Raw genomic sequence first — 15,395 nt, forward strand, 5'->3', positions numbered from 1 at the left:
AGGGGTGGAATCTGTAACCCCCACAACAGTGGTTCTCAAACTGCTGTGCAGGGAAGTTATCTGGAGAGCTTAAAAAAAAAAAAAAAAAAAAATACTGAGGTAATTCAGTGGGAAGAGGATAGTCTTTTCAACAAAAGGTGTGGGAATAATTGGATATCTGTATGAGAAAGAAAAAAGAACCTTCATTGACCCTTATGTCATACCATACACAAAAACAGATCCAAATTCAACAGTTAAAACTATAAAACTTCTAGTAGAAAACAGAAAAAACATCTTCATGACTTTGGGGTAGCAAGGATCTCTTAGGATGCAAAAAAGCACAAATTAAAAATAAAAAATTAGTAAATCAGGCTTCCTCAAGATTTAAAACTTCTTGGAAAGACACCAATAAGATGAAAAGGTGAGCTAGAGACTAGAAGAAAATACTCATCATTCAAGTACCTGACAAAGAATTTCAGTCTAGAAGATGTAAAAACAAACAAGCAAACAAAAAAAAGCACCTCTAACAACTCAATAAGAAGATAACAATCCAATAAAAAAGTAGGCAAAAGATTTGGATGGACACCAAAGAAGATAATATATGAATGGATGATAAGCACATGAAAAGATTCTCAGCTTCATTAATCATCAGAGAAATGCAAATAAAGCCACGATGCAGTATCACTACACAACCTCTAGAATTGCTAAAATTGAATAGACTGATAATACCAGATATCAGCAAGGATGCAGAACTGGAACTCACGGTTGCTGGTGGGAATATCAGATGGTACAACCACTTTAGAAAACAGTTTGGAGGTTTCTTAAAACGTTGACCATACAACCCAACATTCCCACTCATAGATAGTTAACCAAGAGAAATAAAGACACATATCTACACATAGACATCTACACAGGTGTTCATGATATATTTATTTATAATAATCTAAAGGGGGTAAACAAGTAAATGGTAAATTATACTATATCCATACAGTAGAATACTACTCAGCAATTCGAAGAAATAGGCTATGGATACACGCAACAAAACAAATCTCACAAACATTATGCTGAGCAAAAGAAGCCAAACACAAGAGAATACATACTGTGTTATCATATTTTTATGAAATTACAGAAGGGACAGCACTTATTTATAGTGACACAACAAGATGAATGGTTGCCTGGAAATTGGGGTGGTGGAAATTTCCTGCAAGGGGCATAAGGGAATTATTTGGAGTGTTGGAAATATTCTCTATCTTGATTGTGGTCATGATTACACAGGTGTATATATTTGTCAAAATTAAAAGTGTACATTTAAATGGGTACATTTTAGTTCATACTAATTATGCCTCAAAGTTGAATTACAAAGCCAAAATTTTGAGATATAGTTAATATTTTATAATAGAAAATGAATTGATTTGGGTAGATATAATTACTTTTCCAAATTGGATTATATCATAATTGAGATCTTTCTTTGAAAGACTTGCCTTTTAATTCAGAATCTTCCCTGACCAACTTTTGTTCACATCATTTCTTTGTAAATGTCTTTCCTAAGGACAATTTTAGGAGTCCAACAAATTACTTACCTTCATCTTTTCTGGTAGAAAATAAGCAGCAATCTAATGCTTAATTCAAAAACAGAGTAGCCTTTCTCTTTTTCCTTTCAAGAAGAAACAGCACAGTTAACCTAGGAAGTGTTCCCCACATGAACAGTCTTATAAGGCAATTGTAGGAGAGCAAAAGAATAGGATAGGATAAAAATATCTCTGTGGTGACCCACTCCTACTGTTTCCTTTATGAAACTACTGAAATGAAAATCCTCTGCAGTGCGGGCAGTACGTGGTCTTTGACTTTCAGGTGCTTTCAGTCTAATCAGAGAAGCAATGTAAAACACAGGAAACAATGAGATGAGTTGAAGTGAAGTATGTTCAGAGAAGGAAAAGGTGGTACGGCACAGTAGAGCAGTCAGGGAAGAAGCTTGACCTGTACTTGAAAGACCGAGTCAGAACAGTGGTTGAAAAGAAGAGATGAGAAGGAGCACTGCATGTGCTGAAAACAGTAAACAGATTTTATTAGTTAAGAGAGTGTACATTGAGAAGTAGCAAAAAATTAATTTTGCATAAAGTAAAATAAGCTTGCTGTATTTATCATCACAGATAGAGGTAAGATGCATATAATATTGAACAAAAGTCAGCAGTTGAGAAATACTTTTAGGAATTCATTTATTCACACAAGAGCTCTCTCCTGAGCTTCAGATCCATATAAACATCTGCTTGATGGGTATTTGCACTGGGATATGTCCCATATTCTATCATAATTTAATCAAAATTAAAATTAGTATCGGGCTTCCCTGGTGGCGCAGTGGTTGAGAGTCTGCCTGCCGATGCAGGGGACTTGGGTTCGTGCCCCGGTCCAGGAAGATCCCACATGCCGCGGAGTGGCTGGGCCCGTGAGCCATGGCCGCTGAGCCTGCGTGTCCGGAGCCTGTGCTCCGCAACGGGAGAGGCCACAACAGTGAGAGGCCCATGTACCGCAAAAAAAAAAAAAAAAATTAGTATCTTCTCCTGCAAACTTTCAATCAATCAGCAAATACCCCAGACCCTGTGCTAGAGACAGAGCAAAGAATCAAACAGACATGATCCCTATTATTAGAAATAACACAATTTCTAAATAATTGAAATTGTTTAGAGTGCTGAGGAAGAGAAATGAGGTGCCACAGGCTATGTAACTAGAGAAGGCTAATCCAGTCTGGGAAGAGCCCTTTCAGATGAATAGGCATTGTCTAAGTAAAGAAGGGTGGCATGTGTCCCCAGTGTAAGGGACAGCTGCACATGTTGCAGCCCAGTAGTAAGAGAGCACATAGTGCTCAGTGAACTGAGAGATAGCCAGTAAGGATGGAGCCCAGGGAGCAAGGCAGAGCGGTGAGAGGCAAGTAGGTATAATCAACAAGGCTTGATCATTTGTGTAGGGGAGGAGGGAGAGGTCTTAATGACTCCCAGGTTTCTGACTTGAGCAGCAGGGTGCATAGTCATGCCATTTATGAACTCTAGGGAAAACTGGAGCAGCTGAAGGAGCAGGGAAAGGGGAGAGAGAGAGAGATTTGAGACATCCAAGTGGAAATCCAGATAGACAGTTGAACATAGAGGTCTGGTGCTCAGAAGAAAAGTCAGGACTAGTTTGCACTTGACGGCACATACATGCTAATCCAACCAAGGAAATAAATGAAAGCACATCAGGAGAGAGTGAAGAGTAGGAATAGAAGGGGGCCTAGAATCAAGTCTGGAAAATGTGTATCGTAGTTGCTCTGCCTCTGTCCCCGGTCTCAGTGAATGACATCACCTTCCACCATGTTGCCCATATCAGCACCCTTTCCTCCCAGTCAAGTACTAAGTCTCGTTGGTTCCATTTGTTGTCAATTCTTTCTCACATTGGAAGACCAGGTGCCTTTATATATTGCTCACTGGTATCTAGAGGATGGGCCACCAAGCAGCTTTTAAAGTAATGCAGGCCACTTGAGGTGTGGCAACTTTGGAAATCTACCCAACTTTGCCAGTAGTGAGTGTTATGGGTCAGCTTCTCCCCCTGCAACACTTCAGTGGAGCCCAAGTCTTCATTTCTGAAGCTAGACTTTTGAAGTACCCATACTAAACCTTGTCTGGATCAGGAATGTAATAAAGTAGACTCTTCCTGATTTGCCTTAGCCAGTAGGAGAATGAATACTATTCCAACTATTTAATACCTCTTTTTCATCAAGTCTGACTAGCAGCATTTTATATGATCACCTGGAGGAGTGTTTCTTTCAGTCTTACATTTCCTGCAGCATCACCTCCTAGCTGGTTGAAATTCTGGGCCATGTCTTTTCCAACCAAGAAGTCTGCATGAAGGCTAGAGTAAGTTGGCATTACTGGATTTGGAGGCACCCCAGAGAGTTAAGGATCTTCAGCAGTTACTGAGTTAACAGTTTATCTCCTACTTGTCTAGCTTGGCTGTTCCAGTTGCTGTCCTCCTGAGAAGGAAAGGGGTTTAATTCCAAGCTCCACCTATGGGCTTCCAGCACATGAAAATCTTATTTATTCATTTTAATCCAAGCTCTTCACTATACAGTAACATCACTAAACCATTGATTAGCTGAAGCCAAGAGAGGATTCAGGAACAGTCAACCTGACTCCTGGGACTAATTCCCGGAAGTTTATCCCAGCCAGTTTTTCTATATACTCTGTATGCTGCCATCTCCATACCTCTCCACCCCCAGAATAATCCCACATAAAAATTTTTAAAATCTTTCCTGGCTTTTTTTGCAATTAAGATTATGCATCGTCACCCGTGAATTTTTTTAACTCTGTAGTGAGAATTTTTTTAAGTGTTTCCACTTGTTTCTTTCCTTCAGATCCCAGCTCTCACTATGTGATTACCCTGAAAGCATTTAACAATGTGGGTGAAGGTATCCCCCTCTATGAGAGTGCTGTGACCAGACCTCACACAGGTAAGGTGCCCTGTCCATCTCTGGTCTTCAGCATTTTTTCCAGCAGCTTAAGTAGAATGTTGGCATGCGGCCTGCCCCATAGGTATCAGTGAAAGGAAAAGTATATGGCAATTTAGGGTACAGGCTTCAAATAGGAAGATAAATGGGCTTTAAACATGGAAAGTTCTATGAATCCCTGTTTTGCTTTTTAGAAAATGTTAACAGTCCTGTCATGTAAACAAATCTATGTAAATGTGTAACACATGTTTTTAACATGTTGGGATCTAGAAAGCATAGTCGTGAGAGAATTAAAAACGATTTTTCATCTTTTGGTCATGTGAGTTATAACTAAAATAAGAAAAAAAATGAAAGGATCTCCATATCTCTGAGGACATGTATAGGTTACTGATGGAATAAATGTATATGATTGATGAACCCAACATTTTTTTTATTAGTCACCTGAGTTAGTTGGGAAGGTATTTTTCTATGTGCTTTTTATACGCTTTATTTATAGAAAGTATGAAGTCATATGTAGTATACATTTGATCAACTGTACATTTATTACAAAAGAGACCAAATATTTATTATTTTTCTTTGTAATTTAATCTATTTTAATCTAATTTAATCTATTTTATTATTTTTCTTTGTAATTTAATCTATTTAAAATATCTTTAAAAGAATAATGTAAAATGTCTGTAGGTTATGTAAAACGTGATTTAGATTTGAATGAGAAAGTTCATTGAAGTGAATATATTAGAATTGCAAAGTTTTCTAAAGGGTACTGAAAACCAAAGAATTTATCACTTTCAGAAATGCTCTTTTCTATTTGTTTCTCAGAATTGTGAATCTGTATTGCCTGCTATGTATTCTGGATACTTTGCTTAATAGTGTGGATTTGGCATTATTCGTTTTAAAAAGATAATCTCTGTCCCCTTTTTTTATGCTTTTACTTAAAAACACCAGCACCATGCTGCATATCCTGTCTTCTGCTCCTGTGTTCTTACAGTTTATAAGTTCTCTTAAAAATAGCTTTGGTATTTTAGAAAGGAAAAAAAGTAAGATGAAAAAGAATATTTAAGCGGTTTGCTACTTTCTTAAATCAGTCTATAATTGAAAAAAAAACAAATTCGGAATTATTTTCTTTTATGTGACTTAAAAATATAGCATGGCTAGAAATATACAAGGGGAAATGTTCATAAGTCATGTAACCTAGTTATCTTTTCCAAGAGTTGTTAACAAATAAGAAAAAAGTTCTCAAGGAAGTCTTGGTGATGTTTGCACCTGAAGGTGCATTTTCTGTAACTAATTGGTGTGTGTCCTGATCTTTGAACAAAGCCCTTGGTTATAATGAATGCTGTTCCTGTGTTATTTTTAGTCTTCATTGTGTAGGAAATACACAAATGGAGACTATTTCTTTAGCTTGGCAATTATTCATAAACAAGGCCCATGCCATTTCACATTTTAGGTTATAGAAAGGACTAGTCACAGTAACTATATGGGAAACCCACTTTAAAACCTTTACTTAAAATAAATCAGTGTGTATATACTTAGAAAACTGGCCAAGAGTTGGGAAAGCCCAAATGGATGCTGCTGTATTGCCATGGGCTCATGGTGCCTTTGTGCTCATTCTGGCCTTTGTTTTGACAATGATGCTTAGAGGATGTGTCTGTTGCATATGGTGCAGGACAGCACATGAATATAGACTTTCCTTTCTATCAAATAAGTGCTCTGATTTCTAAAGTTCATAAAGGCTGTGTCACTTAGACCTTTAATAACTATGGCATTTCCCATAACTGATTGGGATTCATCAGTGGGTTGTTCTAAGTCTACTGGAGAAAGTGTGGAAATATTCCTGTGTGGCATCAGCTTACCTTTCCTCTACGAAGAGTAATGCCCTTGAGTTCCCTTTGCTTTATTTGCATGTGAGCCATATTGCTGCACTTCTTTTAGACCCAGGACATCAGCAGATCAGAACTGTACCCTGCATGGGTATCAGATACACCCAATACCAAGGCCAGGCTAAGTTGCTGTTGGCTGATATTCAGGACTCATGTTTTAGAGTAGGGACGCCTACATGTCCAGTGATACCATTGATAAGCCATGTCCCAAAAATTCAACCATAGTCACTGAAATATTAAAACAGATCATGAGCTTTGTGTTATTGGATTAGAAAGAATACCCTTGATATTAAAAGCAGTTTTCATCTTTTAATGATCCTTTTTGGACAGGAGATAGAATTTTCAAGTAATTTAAAGGAAATTTTTTAGGAAAAAGAAAATTCAAGTTTGAATACATTAATATAATCACTGGATTACCAAATTTTATATACCTGTTCAATATACATACAGAATACAGGAGAAGAAAATAGTTAATTACTGTTTCTCTAGATACTTTCCTGCAATTTTTTTCTGAAAGAACACAAGTGGAAATATTCTTTTAAATGAATGGTGGTTATCTGTTAACTCCGGATTCTCTTTCTCTTTCTCCATTTCTCACCTTTCATTCCATTATATTACCCTGCATTTCCCTTTTCTTTTATTTTTGTTTATGTTAAAATGGCACTTCCATTTTTTAATTACTTTTTACCCAGACACTTCTGAAGTTGATTTATTTGTTATTAATGCTCCATACACTCCAGTGCCAGATCCTACTCCCATGATGCCACCAGTGGGAGTTCAGGCTTCCATTCTGAGTCATGACACCATAAGGATTACATGGGCAGACAACTCACTGCCCAAACACCAGAAGATTACAGACTCCCGATACTACACAGTCCGATGGAAAACGAACATCCCAGCAAACACCAAGTATAAGGTACTGGCACATTTGTTCTGGTTGAAAACCTAATTCTTGATATTTTCTGACTCTGAAGCTCTTGATTCATATATTTCCAGAATGCTAATGCAACGACTTTGAGTTATTTGGTGACTGGTTTAAAACCAAATACACTCTATGAATTCTCTGTGATGGTGACTAAAGGTCGAAGATCAAGCACATGGAGTATGACAGCACATGGGACCACTTTTGAATTCGGTATGTGTTGTCAGAACTTTGTCACATGGCATTTCTTCTCTTTGCAAGAAGTGAAAGCCAGTGAAAGTCCGTGCTAATGTGCCATATCTCAAGTCATAAGACATCTCATCACCTGTTTTTACTACCCAAGGAAAGCATTGAGTGCATGAATTGACATATTTACAGAACACAGTGAGCAGCTATAGCTGGAGTTCAGTGTTTGCTTTTTCAGCTGATGAATTTTGTTTTTTCATCGTTGTACAAGAACATTAGCAAATAGCAGAACAATATAATGCAAAGTGTACTAGATTTTAGGAGTCATGAGACTTGAGTTCAATTCCAAGGTCAACCATCTATTGACTGTGATCATAAGCAAGTCATCCAGCCTCTCTGAATCTATTTCTTCCATCTATAAAAGAGGGGTGATCTCTGCCTTTCCTACTTTATAGGGTAAAATAAAGTACCCTATAAATAAAGTACATAGTAAATTGTAAAGCACTGTGTAGATGTAAGGAATTACGGTTATTAACCTTGCCTTACTGGGAAATTGAGATAGAAAAAATGAAGTGCCCTGCCTTTCACCAATGCTATGCTTGCTAGAGCCTCAGCACTTTACCAGAGCCTCCCAAGCCTTCCCTAGGAGCTTTCTTGCAAACTGTTTAGTGTCTTATAAAATCTCCCACTGGAGTATTCTTAGGGTTTTTCTCTGTAAGTAAACATGAAAGAAAAAAGACAGCTAAGTAAATCAAGGGGAAAGCAAGCCATCCAATTTTAAGATTTTGCTTGCTTTTTGCTCACTTGTAGACCTACCCTTCTGCCCCTTGTACTTCCCTAGCATGGGGTGGTGTGTAACCGTTGGGAGGCTCTGTCTATTCCACCCTCCTATTTCTTTCTCTCTTTTAAATGAATAATGAAAAAAATGGAGCTATAAAGTCTCCGTAGACTGGGTTTGGCCCTAATGTCTTTTTATCTTCACAGTTGGTTGAATTTCCTGCAGAGAAAAGGGGATAGATTTGGAGAGAAAGAAATATAATGCACAAAAGCTTAAATAGACCTTGAGTTTGCTTTCTTTGCCAGTTTTAAGAATACCTTTGTGCTTTCATTCCAGCCCATTAGGTAATAAATGATACTCCATCAGGAGTTTGCATTTCACTGGGCTCCCTTCTGTTTTATACTAGGAAAATTCCAGTATTTTAGGAAGAGAAGAGTAAATTTAAGGGTATACTTACTTTGCTCATTTTCCAACTAGTACATTAAAAGTTTTCAGCCATAACATGGAAATACAGATGCACTGTCATTTTTATTATTTTTCTTTTCCATAAACAGCTTTACATTTCAGAGCAATAACCTTCAATAGTTTGCAGTATCTTTTCAGCATAAATTTAACTTTAAAAAAAAAACATCAATTTGTAAATTATTTATTCTTTGGGGGAATGGTGGTTTTCAAACACTGTATTTGGTTTAGAGAGCCAACTATAGGTAGAGGGAAAGTTACTTTATACTTAAAACTATTCTAACAAAACAGTCCAAATTGGGGGGAAAATGTCATCTTGGGCACATTATATAACATTTCTCATTTTTAGTCTCCTGATCTGTCAAGCAGGGACTACAGATGTCTTTTGATTTCCCTCACTAGCCTGCATATCCCTGACCTCCCCATCTGGATGCCTATTCTGTATCCACATGGTGTGGTATTTCCTCTTTGGTACTTTGCATATTCTTCTTTTCATTGGAGCTATTTATAGATAGACAGTGAATTCTTTGAAGCCAGGAGGCTTTATCTTTTTTGCCTCTGCCCTTCATTGTGCCTTCTAAATGGAAAGGGTTGAGGAAAGGGTGAATTAAATTGAAATGGATGGGAATTATTGAAAGTATTATTATTTTGTAGTTCCTACTTCTCCACCCAAGGATGTGACAGTTGTGAGTAAAGAGGGAAAACCTAGGACCATAATTGTAAATTGGCAGCCTCCCTCTGAAGCCAATGGCAAAATTACAGGTAAGAGGCCTAAGATGCCTTTGAGTGTGTGACTGTTCCCTGTTCCTGCCTGGCAGAAGCATTCCAGGAGGGTGCCTCCTTGTTAGGTGAAATGGGGGTCTTAAAGCTGCCTTGGCCATTTTATGAGGTATGAGTCATGATGGTCCTGGAAGGTGGAGCAAGGACGTGCTGTTTAGTGACATAAAAATGATTCACTAGCTGGTTGTTCTGACCCATGTTGCATGGAAGTCTGAAGATCATGGGTTGTACTAGACAGCCTTTGGTTATAGTGGAACTTATGGACATATTTATTTTCCTCAGGAAAGCTGTTCTTCTCTATCTCTGACTAGATGAGCAGCTTTGAAATTAAAGACCCTGCCTAATTCTACAGGATAATACCCAATAAATATAAACTCAGTTCTTTTACCCAGAAGCCAAAAAAACCCATTAGGCTTTTAGTTTCTTTTTTCACCCAGAGCTGCCACTTCAGCTTCCTGTGCTCTTACAACTAGAGTTAAATGTCCGAGTTGGCTTAGGCCTTTGAAGGGACCTTGAATTTTTTCAGAGTAGAGAGCACTATGCCTTCCTTGGCCTTATCAGGGAGGAAAACCTGCCTCTGCTCCAGGTAGGTGTATGCCTCCTGAAGTTTCTTTGTATGAATAAGGCAGCCTAAGGAAACTGAAGGCCTTTCTTAGCATTGTCCTGCCTTGGCTTTCAATAGGAATCCCTTTCCATAAATCCCAAGTCTTTATGAAATTTTTACTTTAGGTTTTAGAATGTGCCTCTTCCATAAAGGAATTAAGCATGACTTGACATGGATTACATTTTGTTTTGTCTTTAAAACCAGTAATGATGCAGTGCATTTTTGCACTGTGTAGGTCAGGTAGGCTCGTGGTTGTGGTTCTTCCTGCCTCAACCATGGAGATTGAGTGCCCTCTGGTGGATGTATCAGGTGACGTTTCACGGTGATTTCACCCACCCCAAGTTTGGAAGAATTTAGCAGAGGTGGCTGTGCATCTCCTAGTTTTTCTCCTGGGAAATCACATTGGTGAGAGTTAAAACATCATTGTTGGGCTTCCCTGGTGGTGCAGTGGTTAAGAATCCACCTGCCAGTGCAGGGGACACAGGTTCAAGCCCTGCTCCGGGAAGATCCCACATGCCGCAGAGCAGCTAAGCCCGTGCTCCACAACTACTGAGCCTGTGCTCTAGAGCCATGAGCCACAACTACTGAGCCTGTGTGCCACAACTACTGAAGCCCACGTGCCTAGAGCCCGTGCTCCGCAACAAGAGAAGCCACCACAATGAGAAGCCCGCACACTACAACAAAGAGTAGCCTCTGCTTGCCACAAGTAGAGAAAGCCCACATGCAGCAATGAAGACCCAATGCAGCCAAAAATAAATAAATTAAATTAATAAATTAAAAAAAAAATATATATATATATATATAGCATTGTCAGGCCGTTACTAGTTACTAGTTTTCAAAACTGCATTGAGTTAATTGTAGACCCTTGAAGTATAGGTTGTTGGAATGATGATTAGGTTATTTTCCTTATATAATTTCCGAGCTTATGAGAATATTTAACCCTATATTTTTATCTTTACTTTTATTACTTCAGCTGCAGATATAGATGGTAACTTACAGTCTGGCACTGTTGAAATTGTGGTTTTATCTATATTATGTTTAGTGTAGCATTTAAAATGCATTTTACCATTGCTAATTTAATCTGTAACTAGTTCTCTATTTGTATATGCTGTAACATATATCCTTATTGACTTAACTGATTGCAAAAGAAAATGCAGGAATAAGATTTCTTTTCCCATTAATTCCTTTGGATAGGTTACATCATATATTACAGTACGGACGTGAATGCAGAGATACACGACTGGGTTATTGAGCCTGTTGTGGGAAACAGGCTGACTCACCAGATACAAGAATTAACACTTGACACACCATACTACTTTAAAATCCAAGCTCGGAACTCAAAGGGCATGGGGCCCATGTCTGAAGCTGTCCAGTTTAGAACACCCAAAGGTAAAGCCTCCCAAACAGAGTGTTTCATTGTGTGTCTCTTGAGTGGGGCTATGCGTGCACATGTCACTTTAGCATGTAGAGACTGTGGATGATACAGGAAGTCCTGATGATGTGCTTATGAGCCACAGTGTTGAGCATTTATCTCAAAATGATCCCACCCACTGACTGCCAAATCAGTGTTCCCTAGGTTACTGACCTAACCATATAATTTACAGGGGAACTCTTGACTTCACGCTGTTTGAGGCAGATGAATCGCAGTGATCTAAAAGTTCTTACCAGTCAGATCAGATGGGATTCTCTTGGTTCCCATACAGCGTAGTAGCATGTTTATTGTGATGGATGATTCTCTTTCAACACATGCAGGCTCTTAACCTGAAAGGCTTATTCATGGACCTTTGTAGAGAGAAAGGGTTGAGGCTTTTCTCAAAAGGGGCCCTTTAGAGAAACGTCTAGATAAGAAAGTGAAGGTAAAATATTGAACCAAGTAAGCTTAGGAATAAAAGTCGGGGACTGAGTCTGGAAGTATGGAAACCATACATGGATTTCTTTTCTTTTAGTACAAAAAACAAGACTCAACGTGTTTGGAAGTTTGTGGGTTTTTACTTTTTCCTTTAAAAATTCTGCCTGTCCCATCTTCAAAGCTTGTGATCCTTGCTCTTGTTTCTTTCTTCCCCTGTGCTTGGCCTGTTAGCGGACTCCTCTGATAAAATGGCTAATGATCAAGGTAAATGAGTAGATGGCCTCTCTTTCCTTTCCTCTCTTTTGTGACCTATTATTAGATTTTTGGTTTTTTGGGGGTTTTTTTCCTGAAAATCAGTACCAGTACCATGTGTTAAAAATCAAATATTTATTGGCCACAGTAGAGTTGAGTCCATGTTTGTGGCACTTGGAGTATCTGAAAAGCTGGGGAATCTATTGATACTTAGGAGCTAAATAGACTGGCAGGAAAAAAACTGAGTCAAACTTCTGCAGCTGTAGGAGATTGGCCTTAAATGTGGGCCAGATTATCATTTGCGCTAAGATACTGAAATTCTGTAACACAGATAGGGATTTGGGCCATGATGAGAACAAGCATACCAATTTGTCATATTTGTAGCATCTAGAATTTTATTAATATCTCTAAGTGAAAAATTTAATCAAATTCAGTGAATACCCTCTTTTCCTCCCCCCAACAGAAAATCTACAAATGTACCCTACTGAATTGTATGATTATCTGTGACAAAATTAGTGGTCTCTTTTCTCTTGTTGTAAGCTTAATTCAGAGCTGTTTTTCCATTTCTTCTCTTAAATATATCTGCTTATTTTAAAAGAGGATAGAGACAGTTTACAGTGGAAGTTTAGGAAGCTTAGGCCTCAGTGTCACCATTCTTGAAATTGTCAGTGTAGTCTGTTCACTGCAATTGCTATGGTGGAGAGGTAACTATACTTTGTGATTTTCATCTCTGGGAAGTCAGCTAAAGTTGGTATTTGTTTTCTATACTAAGAGCAGTAAAAGTAAATTTGATGGTTGCTTTTATTCTTTGGGAGTAGTTACTAGAAATACAGAGTCTTTGGATCTTGGTTAATGGCAAGGAAGATTCAAAATTTGAAGTTTCAAGTTTTAGAGTTTTGGAAATGTGTTTGCATTCAATGAGCCTTTTGTTGTATGTTAGGGAAACTGCAAACATACCTCTGTGTCTGTGTGTGTGTGTCTGTGTGTAAGGCACCCTAATCATGGTAGAACCTTTGACTTAAGCCTGAGAATAGAAAAGTAACTGTACTGAATATGCGCAGAATATAAATGTGCTCACTGTTCTTCCCTCACTTCACCCCATAAGCCAGGGTGTAATTCTCAGCTACACCGCACCTTTGGTATTTAAAATTCTTTGCCCATATTTATTTTTGGTGTTTGGCTAATCCCTGGAATTTCTTGTTCATAGGTTAAATATAAAGGAAAAATGTTAAGAAATATAGGAATTAAGTCAATCGGTTTCTTGGCAAAGTGTGTTCATTGGCAATTATTTACATAATATGTTACTCTGGATAGTTTGGCTTAAATGTGGGCCACATGACAAATAAGTACACTTAAATATGAAGAGCCTTACAAGGGCTCTTTCATCTCTGCCAGCTTATCACAGTGAAAAGAAAAACTGGAATCTAGGAAATATGGTGTGTGCCATTTGGGAGGAATGACGGCATCAGAAGTAAAGGGATAAAGTAATAAGTATGGACAATGGGAAAGGGTCAAGGACTGTGAGTTAAATTCTAGAATATGCCCTTTTGGATACCCAAGACCTTCTTTGGGGGTTTTGAGCTTCTGGAAACATAGAAAATACTGTTTTCATTTCTAGATTTATTCGTTAAATGAACTCATACAGAAACCTTCAGATTTTAATTTCTTCCATTTCCTCCAAGTCTGATAATTTACAGCAGTACTTGATATTAGCTGTAATGTTTTATAGCAACACGTCTGGTTTATGCATTTCCAGTCAAGCTTTATTTTGTAGAAATAACTCTCATTTATAAGTGTTTTCTGAAGCTTCATGCTCTTTACCTCTGCAAAGGATAAGATAATATTCTTCCCTAAAGATTTATTTAGTAGTTAATATTTATTGAACATTTACTGTTTGCCAGGCAGTATTCAAAATACTTTATAGGATTAAATTTCCATTTAATCCTCACAACCATTTCATGAAGTAGGTACCATTATTATCACTGTTTTACAATGAGGGAACTAAGAGCCAAAAATAATAGCTAAATAACTTGCCAAAAGTCAAACAGTTAGTGCACGATGGAGCCGGTGTTGCGGTGCAGGCAGTCGGTTACGCACTGTGCCGTATTAACTATGTGGAACAGCTCTACTTTGCAGTTCCTGCAGACTTCTTCAAAAGAAGTATGAGGCTGCCTTCTGGCCCCAGACTTTGGATTGAGGAATACCTTTGCTTTACTGGGGACGGACTCCTTATATTTGCTTTACAAAGCAGCTTTTTCTATAAATGTGAAGAATAAAATTCAAGACCAAGAATATAAATTTCTAAAAAACTGATATTTGTGTTTTCTGAGGTCTGCTTATGAGGTAGTCCCAAGCCCAAGGTCAGCAGCCTCACTTGTTAATGTTCCATGATGATGGATTAGGAGACAGTGTCCTTTGTGAGCAACTAGAGGGAAGACTTTGGTTTTTTTATCTTTGGATATTTAGGTTGACTGAGCAAGAACTGAGAACCCAGTTAGAACATCCAGTTGCCTTCCTGCTCCCGTTAGGGTAACTTTATATTTGGAAAAGCAGCTTTATATTTTGAGAAAAGAATCCAAACGCTACTGACACCCACTAGGCCAGATCAACATAGCCGGTCCCTTGGAAGAGTCCATTTCTTTAATGCAGAAGTTAACCTAACTGGTCCCCTTAGTCCCTTTTCCACGAGAAGCTACTTTAGCCATAAGTGCTCTGGGTAGTATTTCAGCACATGTTTCCTGGGCTAGAGAAACCTTAACAGCAAGGGGCAGCCTTGTTACACCCTAGATACAGCCATGGAACAAGGGTGTCAGACCTTCAGATGCCTCATTGCATAGAAAGCTATACCTTAGTTTGTTTTGCACAAATAGGCTATATTTTCCCCTGTTGTGTGCGTGCTACTTCCTTTTCTCATGGACAGAGTAGACTGAAAATATTTTTTTTTTTTGTAGAAAACACTCACTAGTTGTGAAGTAGACTTGTCACACCAGTGGATTGGGTTGTTATTGACATGAGTTCTTCTTCTTCAGCCTCAGGGTCTGCAGGGAAAGGAAGCCGTCTGCCAGACCTAGGATCCGACTACAAACCTCCGATGAGCGGTAAAGCCCTTCCTGTGGCTTTTTTGGCCTCCTATGGGCATGATGCAGTTCTACTTGAAATCTTGAAATGTTTTTTGTAGCTCCTTTGTGGTGGATTGTAGCATGTTACTCATTTCTTTTAATTTAATAGA

At 38.3% G+C, this 15,395-nt stretch overlaps 1 protein-coding gene across 1 annotated transcript in view; it reads left to right on the forward strand.

The window, feature by feature from the left end:
- NEO1 (neogenin 1) overlaps positions 1-15,395 on the forward strand; it is a gene marked incomplete at its 5' end in the record, with an annotated part of 64,416 nt that overhangs the window by 27,029 nt on the left and 21,992 nt on the right. The window contains 7 exons of the mRNA XM_007446712.1: positions 4,361-4,456; positions 7,026-7,249; positions 7,330-7,468; positions 9,336-9,443; positions 11,260-11,454; positions 12,146-12,178; positions 15,196-15,264. Of these exons, the coding sequence (XP_007446774.1) occupies positions 4,361-4,456; positions 7,026-7,249; positions 7,330-7,468; positions 9,336-9,443; positions 11,260-11,454; positions 12,146-12,178; positions 15,196-15,264 (864 nt within the window). The remainder of the gene's footprint in view (positions 1-4,360; positions 4,457-7,025; positions 7,250-7,329; positions 7,469-9,335; positions 9,444-11,259; positions 11,455-12,145; positions 12,179-15,195; positions 15,265-15,395) is intronic.

Source organism: Lipotes vexillifer, unplaced genomic scaffold (assembly GCF_000442215.2).
Source record: "Lipotes vexillifer unplaced genomic scaffold, Lipotes_vexillifer_v1.1 scaffold242, whole genome shotgun sequence".
Lineage (NCBI taxonomy): Eukaryota > Metazoa > Chordata > Mammalia > Artiodactyla > Lipotidae > Lipotes > Lipotes vexillifer.